We start from the raw sequence: 15,295 nt of genomic DNA on the forward strand, positions 1-15,295 counted from the left end.
CTTATAATATCTACCTGAGATTTCATCTGTATTTTAGTTTACAAGAAGTGTTTTACCCTCTTTTTAAACTAAACATTAAATTAAAATTCTATCAGTGGTTGCCTGTATTGGAAAAAGTTACTAGGTTTCACAATAAATTTGAAGTATTTTATTTGTAAGATAATGTGAAAGACATAACATACAGCGCTAACATCTACAGTTAATCGCATTTCCATTTAGTTTTATCAAGAGGAGATCATAACTACTATACATTTTCATAAATTCTACACTATACTACTGACATTTTCATTTAAAAAAAAAAAAGTTTGGTTAAAAAAATTGAAAAAAAAAAAATATTTTTCAATAACTTAAATTATTTTAGCAGTAAATAAAATTAATCCAGATATATATTTCTAAACTATTTTCTAACAGTTACTAACACTGATTTGATTTCCATACAAAAATATTTCCCACTTATCACAACATTACATCACATTTATATGAAATTATCTTTAGCACATTTGATGAGGAGAGCTTATAATGGAAATATGCTGCATTAAAAAATATGGAATAATACAGCAGTTTTAATGTAAAATAAATGCAAAGTACACTTTAGTCTTATAAAAGAAGAGCATTTGTAAGTACTTTGGATGACAACTCCAGAAACCAATCTATTGTTATTCATAACCAACTGTACATTGCACTAGAGGAATGTCATACAGAACACACTTATCTATGGTAAAGTATTGCTTATAGAATCTGATTATCACACTCTTCGGTATAACATTCTAACAAAAGCCAGCATTTTTTTAGTCCTGTAATATCTTGCCCTGAAACTCGATCAGCATTTGAATAAATTTAAAAATCTAATAGTTTGTGCATATAGAATACAATGGTGGTATGGAACAATATTATTGAAAAAAGCATTTAAATTTGATTACTTTCACAAAAAATATTGCTATTTAGTAGTTTACAATGGTTTGAATTGAAAAAATAAATTGACAATTAGTGTGCAGTTTTTTCCTTAAGTATAATTTAAGGCATTATTATTGTATCTAATAAAGATATAAAAATTACTATTCTCTAAAAATGTCTAAATTCCATTATAACTTATAATGTATGATTTGCATTATATATTTATAAAATCACATATCAGTCAGTTGTCCTATTTTTGTTATAGGTTATGTGTGCTTGATACCTTTAGAGGTTAGTAAAACAGTTTAGGAAATGCTAGACAGCTATTTGGAATGCCTTGGTCAAACCCAATTACTATATGGACTTGATTGATCTTGCTATGAAATGTAAAAACTGATTATACATAATGCAAACACTTAGATATTTATTTTTTAAAATGAGTATGTACATATGAAAATTTTTTTTTTGCTAGAACTTCAAATTGAAGTTGTAATGCTGAATAGTTTTAGAAACCTCTTGAATAAATACATATAGACAATAAACATACATATTATGCTATTGATAATAATACATAAGAAGAATAACTATATGAGATGCACAATATGTACATAGGTTGCAAGACTAGAAATAATAAGCAAAATTATTTCAACACTAGAGGATTAACTACCCTAATGCATCATTTCACAGATAATTTTAAAATATAGAAATTTTAAAACTCATGTCTGAATATTAACAAGAAATTTAGATTTTGTCCTCCATGATCTTTTATCAAAGTGCATTTTATTTCCTAATTTACTACAAATTAGGCTTAATAAATAAAATATATACTCTCCAATGTACACTTTGTGTCTATCATTTTAAGTATAAAAAAAAATTATTACTGTAAGAATCAACTGGTTTTCATTAAATAAAATTATCAGGATGAAATACTAACTGCGGGTAGCAGTAGGCTTACAGATCTGTTGAGTTAAAGAGTAACCCGCTCCATCTTTGTACTAGATTTGGGTTCTATCTTCTCAGTGACTTTTGTATTTTCTTCTTTGTCTTCCTTGCCTTCTTTGGTTTCAGCAGTGATTGCGCCAGCCTCCCTTGCTTGCTCAGTCCACTTCAGTGAGGCTCTGTACAACTGTTCTTGCAGCAGTTTCTCTTGACATTTCCCAGTCAAAGGCTCTTCTTTAGAATCTCTAGTTTAAGATAAACAAAAATATATTTAACATAATTAGGTTAATTTGCAGAGCTAGAGTCTAGTATACCCAGTGCTGAAGGGTACTAGACTAGAGGAAAGGAAAGATAGCTTCTTGTTCCAAGATCATTGAAACTATACTTAATCTAACTTTAGAAGCATTAGGTCTAGAAGGAAATTTATTTTTAATAAAGGTTTATGTGAGGAATTTTAAAAATAGGAATACAGTTAATGTTTTAAATCCAAAGCTTTTTTTAAGTACAGTCCTTTGCTTTGTAGAAAAAAACAATGTCTTTTTCGAGAGTTAAAACATTTAATTTGGCACAATTTGCTAAATAATATTTTAGGTAATTTTTTGTTAATATAAGAAAAAAAAGAAATAACTTTAAATGAGAAGCAAAAATAAATTAGCTTTTCAAATTAATTTACATACTATTATTATGAAACATAAGAGTCAGTGGTTAAAAAAAACTTACTTGAAATGTTTACCAGTAGATTCTTTCAACTCCTCAGCGGTTGCTAAATATACTGAAATCTGAGCACCATCCTCAGGATACTTCATAAGAAACCACATAAATGGACCAAAGCTGACTCGGATAAATTTCTTTGATTTGAGAGGGAGGTAGCGATAGATGTCACTATTACAAATGCCAGGGTTTACAACATTACAAGTAACTTGAGTATCTAAAACAAAAGAAATGAAAAGTATAATTTTTTTGTCGGTTAAACAAATTACTTAACTAACAGAAACCTTTTGAGAGATTAATGTTAAAATTCAATTAACAGATTTAAAAAAAATATTTCCTAACACTTTCAAAGCATAAAAAATAGCAATGGTCATGCAATATTAAACGAGAAAAAAGACAAGAAAAAAACCTTTTAGTCTTTCTGCCAATTGAAAAGTATGCAAGACTACAGCTAATTTGGATTGTGCATACATATCACCCAGACTGTATTCTTTTGTTTCGTGATTGATGTCCTCAAAATTAATGTCCCCCAGATTTTGTGCTGAAGCTGTGGTGTTAATAATCCGACTCGGTGCTGACTCTTTCAGTACATCAAGCAGCAATTCAGTCAACAGGAAAGGACCTAAAGTAATATCAAAGTTTATTTTGATTTAAGGAGTGGATAAATTTACATAATTTTAATTAAATGAAAAATCATAACAGAAAGTTATAAAAGAGTGTGTTAGCAACATATTCATAGACAAAAATATAGTAATGTACAAATTAGATTATTTAATAGAAACTGCAACTGAAAGAAATTTTTTGTTATTAATAATAATAGTGAACACAATAGGGCAACTAACAATTATATAATGTTTGTCACCTTGGACTTCAACAGAAATATACATACCCAAATAATTAGTCTGAAACTGAATGTCAAAGCCATCCTCTGTCTTTCCTTTTGGGCACATCATTACTCCAGCATTATTTATAAGGATATGCAAATGTTTCTCCTCTTTTCGAGATAGAAAAATAAGAACAGTTATAACAGTATATATATATAATAATTATTAGAATAGTCAAAATAAAGATAGTAAAACACTTTGAAAGATTAATAAATTTTAAAAGGACAGCTTGACTTACTTTTCTTAAATTTTTCAACAAATTCCTTTATGGATTTAAAAGAGTTTAGGTCAAGTTTCATGAAATAAACATCCATGTTTTCAGTTTCCTTCCTGATAAATTCTGCTGTCTTTTTACCTTCAGCCTCATTTCTACAAGCCAACACAATTTTTCCTCCTAGATAAAAAAAACAGCATGCAAACAATTTTTTAACATTACTTGAACTAAATAGGTAAATCATTAAATTAAACAAAATAAAACGAATTAGAAATATGAATATTTAACAATATCAAAAGCATGATTTAACTGAAGTTAATTACAGCATCAGCTAGTAAAGGGCATTAAAAAAACTAATACAAAATGGTAGACCAATTTTAAACAAATCCAAAACTTTCTGCTCAGTTTATAGTACAACAGATCTAAAGAATTTATATGTAAGGCAGGTCTACATAATTTGCAGGCATCGTCCATATAAAATAAGAGCCAAAGCATTTAAACATCACCTCTGCGTGCTAATTGTAAAGCAGTTTCTTTGCCTATTCCACTGTTGGCTCCTGTAATTATCACTGTTTTGTCTTTCAATTTAGCACCACCTATACATTTAGGGCCACGAACCCACTGCCTGAAAATACATTCAAGATAAAAATTACAACTATGCCTACCACTTCTACATAAGAAAAAAAACATCAAATGAAAACTAAAATTATTTTCGGCAAACAAATTATCAATAAATAACATAAATAATTCATGTTTCTGTTTCAATTTTCATTAGACCTACTTTTTCTCTCTTTGCATTACCCATAAAAATCCAAGCCATGCAACTTTCCCCATACCCTGCCCTAAAAAAATGTTGTAACTTGTAGGCCTTTTAATTTTTATGCATGCCATCTCAGTGATTCTGAATTCTCGTCAGGATTTGTTATATTTATTTATTTAACTGTGTGTGTAGTATGTAGGCCTAAATAGTAAAATTATTAAAAAATCATCCATGGCCTATAAAAATTTTAATATAAAGTAGGCTAATTTAAATTTAGTAATTACTAATTAGTCTAGTTACTAATAATTTAGGAATTTTAGGGGCCTAAAGCTCATAAACATGTCAGTACATATGAAATTTAGAAATTATACTAATAAGTAACTAATAGTAGGTAGGCCCCTTATCTTATAGACTTATACAATTACAAGTGTCTACCTGAATCCGTAGATTGTTCCAACTGCGCCAGCAATGAGAAAGGGCCACCATGACTGAAAAATTGCATCAGGATTGGGCATATTTGCGAAAAAATCATCCATTGCTTTATTTTTCGCAGCCATAATGATCAATAATAATTAGATCTAGCCTATATCTAAGTGTATGTCAATATTTAATTATTTTCCCCGAAGTAATCTACGTATAGTTAAATTATTTAGTGTAAATAATAAAGTGCGTAGGCTAGATTCTAAGTAGAGTCTAGTTAGTACTATGATGAGATGAACATTGCAACTTTAGAATGAAAACCTCTTTACTATTAGAGTTTAAGTATTTTGATGCACACTTCGGTTGTTCGATTGCATTTTTACCTGTGAAATAAAAATTATATTTATTCCACTTTCGTAAAATAAAATAAAAAATAAAACAAAATAGTCAAAATTTATTTTTACATAGTTGTTTATCTGTCTGCGTTTGTATTCTAAAATTATTGTTTGAAAAAAAAGTGTCAACTCTTAGAGCCTACTGAAAAAAATACTCGACTATTCACAGCAATGTGATATCGTGCCGTTTCAAAGTTTTGAATGTCATAAACCCACAAGTTATTTAATCGTTATGGATTATATTTTATTAATATTTTATATGTAGTGAAAAACTTGATAACACCCCCACCCCTAACTATAACAAAATCCTGTCTATAATACGTATTTAGCTTACTGCGTTTTTCCACACTGAGAACTTGCGCATTATAAATTATATGCCAGTGTTTCTTCCAGACTTTTTTCTCCGGGAGGGGGGGGGGGGGGCAGGGGCGGAACTACAGTGCCGCCAGACCCCGCAATGCGGGGGGGCCCAGACCGAATGGGGGCCCAAAAATCCCGGCTAAATTATTTAAAAAAAAAATTTAAAAAAAAAATTAAAAAAAAAAAAAAAAAAAAAAAATAGGTGGAGGTCGAGTTATCTTTCTTCTACAGTTACAAAAAAACACGATAGTCGGCAAACGTCTTTGAAAAAAATGTACAGAATATAGCTCGTGAGACCGCCAGACATATAGACAACTTCAAAGACGCAGGGGCGGAACAACAGTGCCGACAGACACCGCAATGCGGGGGGGGGGGGGGCAGACCGATTGGGGGCCCAAAAATCCTGGATAAATTATTTTTAATAAAAAATGTAAAAAAAAATTATTATTTTTTAAATTAATTTTTTTTTTTTAAATTAGGTGGAGGTTGAGTTATCTTTCTTCTACAGCAGGGGTCTCCAAACTACGGCCCGCGGGCCGGATGCGGCCCGCGATGTCCTCTCATCCGGCCCGCGGAGATCTTTTTGTCCACGGAAAAACCGTTTATTGGTGATGGCGGAGGAACTTTGCCCAGAAAAATCAAAGACATGCCTGGAAGAAACTGGCCCCCGAACTGAAATTTGATAGTTAATGCGGCCCTCGGACTGAAAAGTTTGGAGACCCCTGTTCTACAGTTACAAAAAAACACGATAGTCGGCAAACGTCTTTGAGAAAAATGCACAGACTATAGCTCGAGAGACCGCCAGACATATAGACAACTTCAAAGACGTAGCCTATCTTTTTACTTTTAGTGGCGTCGATTAGGAGAACAAAAAAGGATTGTTATATTGTTTACATTATTATATATATATATATATATATATATATATATATATATATATATATATATATATATATATATGATTGTGTGTCATACATTTATAATTGCGTTCATTTTTACTTTAACAACTGTATCAATAAACTTGTGAAAGTTTAAGTTATCTCCCTTTAGCGAAGCATCTGAAGTTTTTGCCGGCACGCTTTGAAATCGGGCTGGGGAAATGTTGCGGCGACTATTCTGGTCTTCTAGACGACCGGAAAAAGTCGGCACTATTGATGTAGATGTTTATCGGCACTTTCTAGTCCCCTTCCCTTGAACCTTCCCAACTCTCACCCCTCCCCCCTCACCCCCCTCTCACCCCTACCCCTCACCTCTACCCCTCACCACACCCTTACTCTTACAGTAAGATGTAATGCATAGATTAACGAACCGTCTATGAACTACTGAACTGTAAACTGACCACTTCTGCACATTTTGTTAAAGACACTAGTCAGTAGTTGTTCATTTACCTGATGAAGTATTTTGTTGACGAGTCTAATTCACACAACAAGGAAGGTAAGGCTCGTCTTTATATTATTAATTGTTTTATAATTAGTACACGTATTAATTGAACATTAGTTATTAACACTAAATACATTAAAGTTAATCAAATTTAGGATACAATGATCTAGCTTTTAAGCCTAAAAACAACCAAAAGATCTATATCACCTTTGAATGTATTAATGTTTAATTTCATGTTTAGCCCGTAACGGGGAGGGGTTATATTCGGTTATAATATGGGTTGGTCTTTGGCAGTGTTTCTTCCAGACTTTTTTCTTCGGGGGGGGGGGGGCACTTGAAATTTTCGGAGGGGGGGGGGCGGGGGGTTCGGACCGCACCGGGTGACACCTTTTAGGGGGGTGACACCAAGGCAAAAAAGAGAAAAATATATAGAGAAAAACTCGAGGGGGGGGGGTGCAAATCGAAAGTTTGAGGGGGGGGTGCAAATCGAAAACTTGAGGGGGGGGGGGGGTGCAAATCGAAAACTTGAGGGGGGGGTGCAAATCGAAAATTTAAAAGTTTGTCCATGGGAAGGGTCTCTATGGCTCTGGGGGGGTGACACCATTAAGTGCCGCATATATATATATATATATATATATATATATATATATATATATATATATATATATATATATATATATATATATATATATATATATATATATATATATATATATATATATACATATATATACATATAGATATATATATATATATAGGGGCCTAAAAAATTTTTTTGCGGGGGGGGCCATTTTTTTCTAGTTCCGCCACTGGGGGGGGGGGGCACTTTATATTTTCGGGGGGGGGGGGGGGTAAACATTTTTCGGGGGTGGGGGCGGACACTAGTAAAAGTGTATGTTTACTATATAAATTCCATCTCGTTCGGGGGGGGGGAGGGACCGGTAGACTTTCTTCGAAGAGATGCCTGGAAGAAACTATGTTATACACAATGAAGTATGCTGTTTTGGAATGGGGTGATGGTATACCGCAATACTATTTGCCTTTGATATGTAGCCATCGTAAATGTATTTTATTGAAACACCTTTGCAAGACAAGCAACTTAAAGGCAAAAAATACGCGAGTTAATGCAATTTTAAAAATCTATATTTAAAAAAGAATTTTTGACGAAAGTAGCAGGTTACAATTCTGCATACAGCGGCAATGCATTTGGCGTGGACTTCAACGCCCTTCTCATAATCGTCATTTAGGCCTATGTTGAGCTCTTGGTTTTTGTCGATTCATCCAACTTGGTCCAGTACAATCCGAACTTGTGCTTCACTGAAAATATATTTTTTAAAAGTGTGTTTCTGCGTCAGTGGTATATATATAAAGTATAAGGGGGGGGGGGGTGTAAATCGAAAGTTTGAGGGGGGTGCAAATAAAAAGTTTGAGGGGGGGGGTGCAAATCGAAAACTTGAGGGGGGGGTGCAAATCGAAAATTTGAAAGTTTGTCCATGGGAAGGGTCTCTATGGCTCTGGGGGGGTGACACCATTAAGTGCCGCATATATATATATATATATATATATATATATATATATATATATATATACATATATATACATATAGATATATATATATATATAGGGGCCTAAAAAATTTTTTTGCGGGGGGGCCATTTTTTTCTAGTTCCGCCACTGGGGGGGGGGGCACTTTATATTTTCGGGGGGGGGGGGGGGGTAAACATTTTTCGGGGGTGGGGGCGGACACTAGTAAAAGTGTATGTTTACTATATAAATTCCATCTCGTTCGGGGGGGGGGGGGAGGGACCGGTAGACTTTCTTCGAAGAGATGCCTGGAAGAAACTATGTTATACACAATGAAGTATGCTGTTTTGGAATGGGGTGATGGTATACCGCAATACTATTTGCCTTTGATATGTAGCCATCGTAAATGTATTTTATTGAAACACCTTTGCAAGACAAGCAACTTAAAGGCAAAAAATACGCGAGTTAATGCAATTTTAAAAATCTATATTTAAAAAAGAATTTTTGACGAAAGTAGCAGGTTACAATTCTGCATACAGCGGCAATGCATTTGGCGTGGACTTCAACGCCCTTCTCATAATCGTCATTTAGGCCTATGTTGAGCTCTTGGTTTTTGTCGATTCATCCAACTTGGTCCAGTACAATCCGAACTTGTGCTTCACTGAAAATATATTTTTTAAAAGTGTGTTTCTGCGTCAGTGGTATATATATAAAGTATAAGGGGGGGGGGGGTGTAAATCGAAAGTTTGAGGGGGGTGCAAATAAAAAGTTTGAGGGGGGTGCAAATCGAAAGTTTGAGGGGGGGTGCAAATCGAAAGTTTGTCCCCGGGTAAAAATTTGACCCCCCCCCCCCCCCCATGAGACGATCCTCATGGCTACGCTACTGTTCTGCGTACCCACATCACCCTCCTTATCTTGTGGTTCCAATATAATGTCTCCGGCGAACTCGAACCCGGGTGTTGGATAATGTTTACGAATTTCGGAGGGATGCCATATGGGGTTCATCAACGACCTATCTGTCTACGCTATCAAACGCCTAAACAAAAATCAACTATAAAGGCTTGTATAGAGAGGGATTGTCACTCACTATAGTTATGTGGTCAGTACACGACGTGTTTTTGTAGAAACTTAAATTGCCTGCTCTTGTCTTAATTTCTTGCCAATGGCTTAAATTTCATTCTCTCCAATTGTTGCATTTATGAAGTTCGCCTTTCTTCGCTGGTGTCTCAGCTTCAAGCTCTTGTTCTCAGAACCTATGGTGTAGTGGGTACTGCAGTTCTCGACAGATAGTGCCTCGGGTGGGATTCTACCAGCTGCTTTACCCTTCATAATGTTCTTAAGAGGTGGATATTTATTCATGTGTAGTAAACAGTTTCTTCCAGGCATCTCTTCGGAGGGGGGGGGGGGGGGGGAAAGGCGAAATGGAATGTATATAGAAAATAGAAAATATATACTTTTAACAGTGTCCGCCCCCCCCCCCCTCCCGGAAATTTTAGTCCACCCCCCTCCAAGAAAATTTCAAGGCCCGCCGGAGAAAAAAGTCTGGAAGAAACACTGGTAGCAAAACGTTGCTAGCGGTATGTTTTGTGTGTGTGAGGGTGTAGTTTTGGCCTATAGTTAAAATTAATTTAACAAATAAAATGCGTAGTCTATAACTGAAACTGGATAGGTAAACGCTGAAGGTTGTAGTGAATCCATTGTAGTTTTCTGCAAACCGAACTATTTTAAATGTATTTTTAAGTTTAGGACCTTCAACAGAAAAATTAAAGGTCGTAGACCTATATCATATCATCGTTATAATCTTTTATGAATCTCCCCCCCCCCCCCCCCCCCCCCAAGAAAAAGAAGAAAAAAAAAACTTATTTTGACAGCCCGACCGCTCCCCCCCCCCCCCTCCTTGAATGATTCATGTGCCATCGTCTCCACCCACCCCCCCACCCCGCTCCCCCCCCCCCCCCCCCCAGGAGTAAAATGTCTGAAAGAAACACTGGGAAATCAGTAGAACAGTTTTGACGGGTCCCGTTTTGACTGAGACGAACTTTTTAGTGCATTAAAAATATGAATCTGGAGAGCAAACGAAAGTAGCACAACGAACGGACGTGATTCTTCGTTGTCAATCGATCTTCGCTAACTTAACACACTAGCGAGGAATAGGATTAGATCATTAGAGTATCAATTCAATTTAGAAATCTAGTAATAATAGATCTAGTAGGTTAAGATCTACATTTTATAATACTGTTTTGTAGGCTATTATCATTACACCCACACTGGTTTAAAAAAATGGGTCCCGATGGAATGCTCTTTATTTTCTCGTTGTTTGACGAAGGAGCTCTGCTATTTTTAGCCGTTTATTTTGTATCCTTGCCTTTACTGTAATAATAATATATTATATATTATATATATATAGAGTCTAGGCCTAGTATATAGATCTAGATTTAGTAGGCCTATATAGTCTAATAATTTAAATAATTTTAATTATGATTAGCCTATTAATATTATTAACTTTAATAGGGGGGGGGGGGGCTAATTAGTTAATTAGATCTATATTTATTTATTTAGATCTAGATCTATTTCTAGTGATATAGTCTAATTAATAATAATTAATTATAGTCTAATTAAATATATTAGGCTAGGCCTAATTACTAATTATTCAATTATGATTATTAATATTATTAATTAATAATTAATTATTGAATAGTAGTAGTAGACCTATTAAATTATTAGATTAAATTACAAATTTACTTTAAGACTTAAGAGCCTAAAATCTAAAAATGTAAAACAGACTAAAACTTAGTTAAATAATTTCAGACCAAGGGGCAGGGGGTTGCCTATTAAAATAATTAAATTGTACAAGATTTAGTGATGTTAATTCTAAATCACATACTGTCCACACACACACAGGAGGAGGGGGGTGGGGAGAGAAGAAAGAAAAAAGCTGTAGCAAAGTCATAGGGGTGTGGGGGGGGGGGGAGAGTGTGCGGACTGCACCTGGTGACACCATTGAGGGGGGGGGTGACACCAAGACAAAAAAGTGTGCACTGGGTGTCACCCGACCTAGCTATGCCACTGGGCAGGGGCGTAGCGAGGGGGGGCGGGGGGTGCGGACCGCACCGGGTGACACCATTTAGGGGGGTGACACCAAGGCAAAAAATAGCAAAATATATAGAGAAAAACTTGAGGGGGGTGCAAATCGAAAACTTGAAAGTTTGTCACCGGGAAGGGTCGCAACGCCTCTGGGGGGGGGGGGGGGTGACACCATTAAGTGCCGCACCGGGTGACACCCGACCTCGCTACGCCACTGCCACTGGGCCATAGTTTCAAATTTTGGTGATTGAAAAAAGGGTGGGGGGTAGAAGTGTGATGAATAAGTTGGTTGCTGAACTTTGTTACATCATTGGTGAGGTGGGGAGTTTGCTTTTGTAACATCTTTTACTTTTGTAAACAATGTATAATGCTTGTTAAGTTAATATGCTTTCCAAAATAAGACATTAAACAGCAACATGAAATCTGTTCTCTTCAATTGTTCAAACTATGGAAAAAAACTGGGCAAAGCCTTAATAGCAAAGAACAGATGGATTGGACACATCTTATAAAAATCAACAATTAAGATCTGTAGTTTGGCATTATATTGGAATCCTTGAGGAAAGTCAAAAGTAGGGGGAACAAAATAAATTTGGAAGAACAAGCAGCTTGAATATAATGGACCTGACTTGGAGTAATTGCACAAAACAGTACGATGGAGACTTGTGGTTGTTTCCCTATGCTCCACAAGAGTTCCACAGGAAAATGATGTTGAATATGATAATGTTTAATACTAAATTAATACTGTTAGTACTAATTGTAATTTATTCCAAGTTTAAGTAGGCTAACAAACATTAAAAAACTATATACAAATATATATGTTATCCAGAACCAAACATTTCTTTGTTTTTTTTAAAGATTTTTATACCTTTCCAAATCCACCAATATTTTTAGGCAAAGCATATCTCTAAACCATTATTACACAATAATTTTTTTCATTTCACCAAGTGTAGAAATATTATGAGATTCAAAACTTAAAAATCTTGTTGTGAACATTTTGAAAACTGGAGTTGGAACTTTCATGTTTTAGAAAATGCCGTATATAATTGATAAATATATATATATATATTATTATCATCAATATTAAGATCTGAAAATAATAGACTAATAAATTCAATGGTTTTTAATAACTGTTAGTTTAAACAATTAAAAATAATCTATTTTCTTTAAAATAAATTCTTTAAAAAAAAACAATAGTTTCAACATTTTATCGCTACTAAATGTGAAATACAAATCTTTAAACTTTTTGGATTTCTAAAGTCCTTAACTAGTTGCAGGTAATAACTCTCTCTGACCTTGAATGTGACTATCTGAATGCTCGAGTATGCTGTGACAAGCTAAATTATGTGAGTATTTGGTTTTCATACAATTGTCTGGAAAGTTATTAAAACAAAATGTTTAAAATATTATTTATTATTGTTTTGGGTTTATATTTAACTCAGTACAGCGTCTTCAATTGTTTAAGGCCTTGCTTGAGTTTTCATTCTGGTGGTCAACTTTATATACTGGCCATAAAAAAAATAAATGACCAAACTATATAAAATTGAACTTTTTATAATGTATACTGTCTTATAACATCCCTCATATTTGAAAACATCCCACTAAGTTGTTTCTTTGGTTTAATTTTGTATACAAATGTTCTGTTTTCAGTGGGTTCTGGTTGAGATGGTTTGCCACAATCTGTTGTCTCTATTACTGTTGTGTTTAGGACACTGGATTTTGTTCATACTGTATTGTCCTCTAGGAGCATGGTTCACTTACAGGTTAGTAGTTTTTGTCAAAAACTGAATGTTTACCCCTAGAGGTTATAAATACAAAAATTGAATAAACTCACTGCTATGGGTACATACTTTGTATGTATTAAAATTTATGATTATTACTTTGAACCTTAATATATATGAATTATTTATCTTCTTAAGTTCATTTAACATTTGTATGAATCATTTAAGAGTAACTTTACTAGTTCTAAATTAATACTTAACCTGGGGATAGTTGAGAAAATTGGCATCTGTATATAGTTCCTGGTTCATCATCATCTTTTCCCTCTTGTGTCCAAGCAAGACACATGGGGCTGCCACAGAAAGAGCTTTCCACTTTTGCTGGTCTCCTGCAATTTTCTTGGCAGTCCCCCAAGATATTCCTGCCTTTGTCAGTTGCTTCCCAGCTGTGCATTTCCACATCTCTCTTGGCCTTCTCTGTTTTCTTTTTTCTTAAGGTGTCTAGTTAAGCGCCACTCCTGTGATGTAATCTGTATTCATTCTTAAAACAAGCCCATTCCAGAGCCATCTTCTTTTTCCAATTATCTTAATTTGTATTTTGTTAGGGTTCAACAAGAATAACATAACAAACTGTTTTTTATTTCTCTAACAGGTATTTAAGGAAGCCATCAGGAAATATTGGAGTGTTTGACCCCACAGAGATTCACAACCAAAAGCTTTTAAAGACTTACATGAGGCAAAGTTTAGCGAGGCTAGGTTTTCATCTAGTATTTTTCTTTGTGTTCCTCTACTGGTACGGTTCATTTTTTTAATCATTTACCGCAACTAACTTCAATTTTCTAAAATTTAAGATCCATCTAACTTGATGAGCTTGCTTGAATGTCACTTTTTGTCATATCTCATGTATGTATGTTGCTTTGTAATAAAAACATTATTATGCTTTATCTTTAAGGATAATCATTATGTGTTTACTTTTCAGGATGATCTACTCGCTAGTCAAAGGGTATTAGGTCGATTAAAGGCTTTAAGTAATTCCTGTAATTAAAATGAACAAACATTGACAACTTTGTTGACTGTAAGAGCCTCACCAGTTGACCCATCCACTGAACAAGGAATTAACATTCACAGCTATAACTGTTGTTCTTAATATGTACATATCAGGGTATTTTTTTATGTGTTTGTATTGTATTCATAAACTTATAATAATGTGTTCAAGCTTATCCACTTAGCCAGTGTTTGTATTACTCTACCCAGATTGTCAAACATTTTGATAATAGTATTTAATACAATGCAGGCTAATCTTTTATAGATTAATTTACATAAGATACTATTGCAAATTAAAGTTTGGCTGTATTAGGCATTTGACTATTGCAAAGCTTATACTTTATAAAAATATTTTGGAAGAAATAATTGGCTATAATTCAGTGGTTTTCATGAAAAAGGCACTATTACAATACAATAACAGAAATTCATCTACTAATATCACCATCATGGTTAGGATAAGGATTAGGGTTAGAGCATTAAGGCCATTGTTAGGAAGCAATACATAGCAAAAGAAAATTCTATATTTTTGATAGTAATATGAAGGTTTAACAAATTTATCAATATAGTTTTCAAATTTGCATGAAGTACTTAATTTATATCAGTTGTGTTTGTTGTGAATGTTAGAATACAATACATAGAAAGAAAAGTGTTTCACTTTATTATCAGCTATTTTTAACTTTTTTTAATTGATAACAATGATACACAAATTATGTAAATAAAAATGTATTGTCATTTATTACTTTCTTTTTTTTTCATATAAATTTAGAATTTTTTAATACATATCACAGTAAAACTGCTTTGTTTAAAATTATTTTTAAAAATTATAGCATTCTTATATGACATCACTACAAAGCATTGAAATTTTTCTACTTTCATTTTTTAGAGGAAAGTACTATGATATTTGAAAATAGGTCACATTATTATAATGAAACTTTAATTGACATATCATTTATCTCCCTAACTTTAGCTTG

At 33.7% G+C, this 15,295-nt stretch overlaps 2 protein-coding genes across 2 annotated transcripts; one reads left to right on the plus strand and one right to left on the minus strand.

Moving 5' to 3' along the window:
* Positions 1 to 133: 133 nt before the first annotated feature.
* Positions 134 to 5,106, minus strand: LOC131948106 (retinol dehydrogenase 13). The gene is made up of 7 exons (XM_059309622.1): positions 4,838 to 5,106; positions 4,149 to 4,267; positions 3,667 to 3,822; positions 3,434 to 3,538; positions 2,954 to 3,166; positions 2,554 to 2,761; positions 134 to 2,078 (listed from the first exon to the last, which is right to left on the minus strand). Exons 1-7 carry the CDS (start codon positions 4,957 to 4,959, stop codon positions 1,862 to 1,864), a joined length of 1,140 nt encoding a protein of 379 aa, XP_059165605.1. The 5' UTR covers positions 4,960 to 5,106; the 3' UTR covers positions 134 to 1,861.
* Positions 5,107 to 10,553: 5,447 nt separating this feature from the next.
* LOC131948115 (protein cornichon homolog 4) lies at positions 10,554 to 15,002 on the plus strand. Its single transcript, XM_059309632.1, has 5 exons — positions 10,554 to 10,836; positions 12,840 to 12,908; positions 13,213 to 13,325; positions 13,933 to 14,073; positions 14,260 to 15,002. The coding sequence occupies exons 1-5, from the start codon at positions 10,762 to 10,764 to the stop codon at positions 14,288 to 14,290; spliced, it is 429 nt and encodes a 142-aa protein (XP_059165615.1). The 5' UTR covers positions 10,554 to 10,761; the 3' UTR covers positions 14,291 to 15,002.
* Positions 15,003 to 15,295: the final 293 nt, after the last annotated feature.

This window comes from Physella acuta, unplaced genomic scaffold, assembly GCF_028476545.2.
Source record: "Physella acuta isolate Inbredline_101_S28 unplaced genomic scaffold, ASM2847654v3 ptg000623l, whole genome shotgun sequence".
NCBI classification, from domain to species: Eukaryota; Metazoa; Mollusca; class Gastropoda; family Physidae; genus Physella; species Physella acuta.

What these genes read in the sequence shown, in the direction of transcription:
- LOC131948106 (XM_059309622.1), bottom strand. Translation starts at nt 4,959, where the DNA reads ATGGCTGCGAAAAATAAAGCAATGGATGATTTTTTCGCAAATATGCCC. An exon ending in GTTTCAGACTAATTATTTGG is followed by an intron (nt 3,167 to 3,433) that starts GTATGTATATTT and finishes ATATTACTTTAG; the next exon opens with GTCCTTTCCTGTTGACTGAA. An exon ending in ATTGGCAGAAAGACTAAAAG is followed by an intron (nt 2,762 to 2,953) that starts GTTTTTTTCTTG and finishes CTTTTGTTTTAG; the next exon opens with ATACTCAAGTTACTTGTAAT.
- LOC131948115 (XM_059309632.1), top strand. Translation starts at nt 10,762, where the DNA reads ATGGGTCCCGATGGAATGCTCTTTATTTTCTCGTTGTTTGACGAAGGA. An exon ending in TATTTTTAGCCGTTTATTTT is followed by an intron (nt 10,837 to 12,839) that starts GTATCCTTGCCT and finishes AACTAGTTGCAG; the next exon opens with GTAATAACTCTCTCTGACCT. An exon ending in GCTGTGACAAGCTAAATTAT is followed by an intron (nt 12,909 to 13,212) that starts GTGAGTATTTGG and finishes TTCTGTTTTCAG; the next exon opens with TGGGTTCTGGTTGAGATGGT.